Raw genomic sequence first — 6687 nt, 5'->3', positions numbered from 1 at the left:
ATTATTATTATTATTATTATTATTATTATTATCCACTTTATTTATTAGTCCAATATAATAAAGGTAAATAATGCAAAGTATGGGCAGTATTATTATTATTTTTAATATCAGACTCTGGTCTGTCGGAGTTACCTATCTTCCTATCTAGTGTGTAAGTATACGTAGGTACTAATATATCTGTCTAGGATTGCCTTGGATTTTTTTTTTTAACTTGCTCCAAATTTAAAATTTTAATTCATACCTACCTACCAACGTACCACCCAATTTACCCTTGATAGTTGCGAGTATACCTACATAGGTAATTAAGGTACCTACCTATTACTTGCATACCTACCTATTTATAAGTAGGTATCTAATATCGAAGGTTTTTTTTAATTTTTATTTATTTAATATACCTACCTTATTTATACTGTCGGCTAAGACTAAAAAGTCCCATTATGCCAACAGTTTAAACAGGCCTCATTTATTTTACATCAAACATAAGTACATACATAAGTTCAACAATGAAAAGGATGGAGAAAATTATAAATATAAAAAAGATATTAATGGTAATAGCCACCAAAGAGGTTGCCACTAAAGATTCATATAAAATTCTAGATATCTTCATACAATACATACCTATGTGGGTCAGGGCCGTATTTAGCGGGGAGGTCATTTTCTCTCCTACTTCAATAAAAATTTTCTCATCTCTTTCCCAGCTATCTCAGCATGGTGTTAGACTTCGAACCCATCTCGGGACAGTCTACGGACGGTACCCGGATTCTCAACACCCAGTTCATAAGTCCGTTCCGCACCGGGTACGTGCGGTGTAAGGGGGTGTGTATGCCAGAGTACTATGTGAACTTTGCCGAGGATATCATCAACGTAAAAAGATTATTGAAAAGTGGAAATTGATTGCAAAGGAGGCACTTAGTAATGCTGTGTTATCCACAAAAGTTGTGAAAGGCTCTGCTTCTTCACAAATAATTCATGATCTGATGTTTCTGTGTTCCAGTGTGTTTCGGTCCGTTCTGGGAACATGTTCTGGAATTCTGGGAGGCCTCCAAACGCAACCCTGAGAACATTCCATCGTCAACATGGACGTCAGAGATGATGATGTGTGGGTGTGCAGCTTCCCCAAAACCGGTGAGTTTCACCACAATCCGGTGAGTTTTTCAACACAAACTGGTGAGCTTCACTGCAAACTGGTGAGCAAAGCCGTATTTAGGGGCCGGCCGACAGGGCTTCTTCTCTACTCTTTTACTGTGGGGCGAACAAGAATTTGGAAGAAGAAAGAGAAAATGAAAGGAAAATGTTCCTTGGGGCAAACCTTTTCAATTGTAAAGTCAAGTGTGTTTAGGTTTGGGCCACCTCACCTTTTTCACTAGGATTTCAATCAGCCCCTCAAATGCTCCCACGAAGCTGAATGCACCCCAAACATATCCATCAGCAGGTGCACTCAGCCTTGCTGAGACAATTGAGTAGCTACTTCAATCGAGTAGCGACCAGTGACGGCATTGATTCCCACCCGTGGCGAACTTATTACTAATAGATAAGGTTTGTTCTCGGAACGGCTGACTTTTTCCTATCCTGTCTTCCGAAATCGAAGAGAGAACGCGTTCTCTCTTCGATTTCGGGACGACGATTAGACCCGTTGTTAGAGTTCCCTCTCTCAATTTATCAAATCACTTCAAATAATATTACAGACTGACCAAATGCGGTGATATCAAATGTTCGTGATTGGAAACTATTTTTGTGTCTTCATTTCAGGAACGACATGGACTCAGGAAATGGTCTGGTGTATCGCCAACAATCTGGACTTTGATAAAAGTTAGGTATTAGAAAGCATGAAGAAAAACCATCCTCCTTGAGGGAGTAATTGTGAAACTGTAAGTGAAAGGGGGTTGTTGAATGTTGATTTCTTATAAAATTCGTTCCCATCTTCCCACACACCTGACTCGATGGTGTAGCAGTCAAGATGCCCCCAATAATCAGGAGGACGTGGGTTCAATCACGGGCGAGGTATGACAGTTTGTCTTCAGTTTAAAAATTTGGTCACAATAATACTAGCATGGACTCTGATTGTTATACATATCTACATAAGTAGCTATCCTCTGTAAATAACTTTCAATAGCACATAGCAAACAGTTGTTAGGGTAAAGAAACTTTCTACTCGTTTTCAAGAAGTATCAAAAAACCCCTGGTCTAATGATTCCTTTCCCATGTTATCCATTCATCAGGATCTCAAGTCAATCATTCAGCAAACCGGCAAATTCCTAGATCACCCACTCAGTACCCCGGACATTCTTCAGTTGGAAGATCATCTCAGCTTCGAAAGCATGAAGGAGAACCAGCACATAGCAGACAGTTGTTAGGGTAAAGAGACTTTCTACTCGTTTTCAAGAAGTATCAAAGAACCCCTGGTCTAATGATTCCTTTCCCATGTTATCCGTTCATCAGGATCTCAAGTCAATCATTCAGCGAACCGGCAAATTCCTAGATCACCCACTCAGTACCCCGGACATTCTTCAGTTGGAAGATCATCTCAGCTTCGAAAGCATGAAGGAGAACCGAGCCACCAACTATGAGGTAAATGAACGAAAGAACAGAGTTCCTAATCTTAACTCTGATTTTCCTTTCATTTTGTTCATTTATTAGTTCCATGAATTCGGCGAAAACTGTCAAAAAGACAACTGTTCTACAGCTCGTTGAATGTACCAGTTCCAAATGAATTACTAAATGAGGCAATTTTGCGCATGGTTAGTGTCCGGATGGTAGCCTGACCAACAGGGCTGTCATTTACACCCAAAAGCGTATTGCTGGCTTTTCCGGCCCCCCCACTCAGTGAGGTCAATATTTCTTGAACTCTGGAGCTCATCGCCGAATGGGGGATAAACCCCCATCACGTCACTAAAAACCTCCCCCGTTATCAAGCGTTCCTTGAGGCCCTTGAACGTCCAGAGTTCTAAGCGCCGCGCCATGTTAAAGTAACGTTAAAACCCCTGGAAAAAAATAAATCAATCACTGTTTTCTCTTGGAGGGGTTCAGCAGTCATTATATATAAGTTCTGTGGGTCAACTTGATAAGGAGAACCAAAAAGGCAGATATATTTTGCAGAACTTTAAAGAATTAAAAGAACAGAGTTCCGAATCTTAACTCTGATTTTCCTTTCATTTTGTTCATTTATTAGTTCTATGAATTCGGCGAAAACTGTCAAAAAGACAACTGTTCTACAGCTCGTTGAATGTACCAGTTCCAAATGAATTACTAAACGAGGCAATGTTGCGCATGGTTAGTGTCCGGATGGTAGCCTGACCAACAGGGCTGTCATTTACACCCAAAAGCGTATTGCTGGCTTTTCCGGCCCCCCCACTCAGTGAGGTCAATATTTCTTGAACTCTGGAGCTCATCGCCGAATGGGGGATAAACCCCCATCACGTCACTAAAAACCTCCCCCGTTATCAAGCGTTCCTTGAGGCCCTTGAACGTCCAGAGTTCTAAGCGCCGCGCCATGTTAAAGTAACGTTAAAACCCCTGGAAAAAAATAAATCAATCACTGTTTTCTCTTGGAGGGGTTCAGCAGTCATTATATATAAGTTCTGTGGGTCAACTTGATAAGGAGAACCAAAAAGGCAGATATATTTTGCAGAACTTTAAAGAATTATATTAATTTATTTGTTAAAAGCCGACATGTTTCGGAGGCACTTCCTCCATCATCAGGGCTACAGGAAACACTAAACAACGAGGTAAAAAAAAAAAATCACTGTTTTGTTTTTTGCAGTTGGTTATTGAAATCAACAAGGAGAACAACCTGATCGACAAGGAGAAATGTGAACGTGGGGCGTTCATGCGAAGTGGCAAGATAGGAGGACTACCTGTTTATGTTAGAGATTCTGTAGGCCACATCTCTAACTTACCAGGACGACGGTTTATCAAGGCTCACTTACCCCTGAGACTCCTGCCGAAAAAGCTACAAGACGGCTCTACCAAAGCTAAGGTAAGGCCACTCACTATCAGATAGACCTGAGAGGTACGGTTGATCAGGTATACCTGACACCTGATGAGCACACACACTATGAGGTAGACCTTACAGGTACGGCTGAAAAGGTCCGAACGTCAGGTCTACCTGATACCTGATGAGCACACACTAACAGGTAGAACTGACTCTATCAAGTAGACCTGGCACCTGATCAGGTCTACCTGATAGTGAGTGGCTGGCCTAAGGAAAATTATTAAGGATGCTATCAAGTAAGGTGCACACTTATGATGGAAATGACGGACTATAATGTTGAGCGACAATGTTTCCGAAATGTGGATGTGTAGGGAAACAGCCCCAACATGTCCAATTGTCTACATATATTATCGTCGCTACCAGAACTACTATCTCATTTTTTGCAATTTTATAGGAGCAAGAAAAGACTGTAGGATTAGGTGATGTTTTTAGCCAAAAACAGATTGGCGGCAAATCAAAAAACGTGGTAATGCTGCTTTACACTGAGATAATGATGCAGTGAAGCATGCTTGTAAGCTCCAAGACCATTTCAATCCAATGCAAAATCTTTGAAGCTATGTTGCTTGTTGTTATGTATAATTGTACCTAATAGCAGGGTCGCATCCAGTATTTTGTCGAGGGGAGGGCTTCGAAATTCCAAACAGTTGGGGGGGGGGGGGGGAAGCTCCACTCCCGTACATGATGACGTCACATCAAATGTCCCGAGCAAAGCTCCCTCACAGGCAACGCATTAATGTGTTTGTGCGCATACGTTTCTTTCTGCTCCATTTTCAAAGATGAATAATTTCGGATTTTTGTTACCTATTATACAATTCAAATAAATATGTAATACCTAGGTATTACCTATCTGTCTGTATTTCATTTATGTAGTAATTTAATATATTCTGTATCTCCCTATTAAATTTATGTACCTGTATTGCCATAGTTACCTACCTAGGTATGCATACCTGAATCTATCTTTGTAATTTTAAGCTAAAAAAGTAATCTATATATATAAAAATTCTGTAAATATATTTTTTACATTGTATCAATTTTATCAACTCATCAAATGAACTGTTGTTTCCTTTTTTAGTGGATGTGTCCAAATAGCCATTTTGTATTTTTTTCTTTCAAAGGGTAGGTAAACCAAGCAACCAAATTAGTAGATGTCACAAATGCACCATAAGCATCATGATGGGATAAAAATGGTAAAATAAAATAATTTTATCGTTCTTTCAAATTTATAGATTTGCCCCGCAATAGAACCAACTTGTGGATATAGGTTTTTGTGGATATAGGCTGGATATCTTGCAGAATAAAACAGAAAATAAACATAGACCGTTGTATCAACTGTTTGCAAGTAGGACATATGGCCCGCCAATCCCGGATTCTGTCAGAGATAAATAAAACAGAAACCCTCGTCAGGAACAAGTACCTATCGAATAGTCAACTAGTTAGTCCAGATCTAACTATTTCGTTCATACGTTTTTTTCTACGTACCTACCTTTACCAGTACATTCTCATAGTAAACTTAATATAAATAACTCGTGCCTGCCGTGTTAGCCAACCCTCGTTGTTTGATGAAGGAGCTACCCCTTTTCTTCTTCTCGTTCTGCTTACTGTTCTTCCTATTTTTCGTCTTCCTCTCGTTCCCTTCAAATCAATTCTTCCTCTTCTAAAGAAATCACTCGACCATGCAGTCTGATATAGGTTCTTTGTTAAAGTTCGTTTCCTCATTATCCATCTTTCACTATAAGTATATTAGGTAGCACCTAGGTCAGTAGTAGGTATTCTGGTCTATAAGTAAGTACCAAGGCCGTATTTAGCGGGGGGGGGGAGATGGGACCTCCCACCCCTTCAAACTTCTTCTTTTTTTTCAAGAGGTTTGACATCAGAGGGAGCTGTAACTGCTAGGGTCGTATCGTCCCGAAATCGAAGAAAGAAGGAAGACAGGATAGGAGGAAAGCCAGCCGTTCCGAGAACGGACATTCTCCCATCAGGATAAAATCCGCCCCGGGCGGGAATCGAACCCGCGGCCTAGCGCTTACAAGGCAGACGCGCCACCAACCAAGCATTGGCATCTTTCAGTAGCAAAGGTTCAAAGCCAAAGTCGAGACGACGTTATATTTCTTCTAATCAAAGGTGGTATCTTGTACTATTATCTTATCGTAAGTAATTACTACAGTTATCATCATCTACCTGGCCCAATTGTGAGATAACGGTGCTGGTACAAATTATGGGACAAAGTGAGTTTGAAAGTACAAAATAAGTACTAAATGATGGCCTTTGGTACAAATTCCCAGCAAAAGTTGTGCTAACTTCACGCACCTCCTTAAACTTCATTTTTCTCCTTTACTGAAAGTGAGATTCCGAAAATTTGGAGCACCCCTCCCCGTATATCCGTGTTTGGACTCTTGGGGCCCCCTCCCCCTTGACAAAATCATTTATACGCCCCTGGTAGGTACCTGGCTACTCTCGGAAAACTTTAACTTGAGTCTGACCTCGTATTTTACTTCCGACCGGAACAAGACTTTAAAATTGATTATCTCAGTCAATTTTAACCAACATCGACACGGGTACCAGTCAATTTTAACCAACATCGACACGGGTATCAGTCAATTTTAACCAACATCGACACGGGTATCAGTCAATTTTAACCAACATCGACACGGGTATCAGTCAATTTTAACCAACATCAACACGGGTACCAGTCAATT

The 6687-nt window shown here is 40.5% G+C and overlaps 2 protein-coding genes across 2 annotated transcripts; both read left to right on the top strand.

Moving 5' to 3' along the window:
- Positions 1–702: 702 nt before the first annotated feature.
- LOC113470898 (sulfotransferase 1C4-like) lies at positions 703–2354 on the top strand. The gene is made up of 4 exons (XM_026829662.1): positions 703–864; positions 1077–1125; positions 1750–1809; positions 2167–2354. The coding sequence occupies exons 1-4, from the start codon at positions 709–711 to the stop codon at positions 2352–2354; spliced, it is 453 nt and encodes a 150-aa protein (XP_026685463.1). The 5' UTR covers positions 703–708.
- Positions 2355–2406: 52 nt separating this feature from the next.
- Positions 2407–4493, top strand: LOC113470897. Its single transcript, XM_026829661.1, has 3 exons — positions 2407–2568; positions 3761–3976; positions 4386–4493. The coding sequence occupies exons 1-3, from the start codon at positions 2422–2424 to the stop codon at positions 4491–4493; spliced, it is 471 nt and encodes a 156-aa protein (XP_026685462.1). The 5' UTR covers positions 2407–2421.
- Positions 4494–6687: the final 2194 nt, after the last annotated feature.

This window comes from Diaphorina citri, unplaced genomic scaffold (genome assembly GCF_000475195.1).
Source record: "Diaphorina citri unplaced genomic scaffold, Diaci psyllid genome assembly version 1.1 scaffold1914, whole genome shotgun sequence".
Classification (NCBI taxonomy): Eukaryota; Metazoa; Arthropoda; class Insecta; order Hemiptera; family Psyllidae; genus Diaphorina; species Diaphorina citri.
Note: the sequence above shows the minus strand (reverse complement) of the source record. Positions and strands in the feature narration are given on the sequence as shown.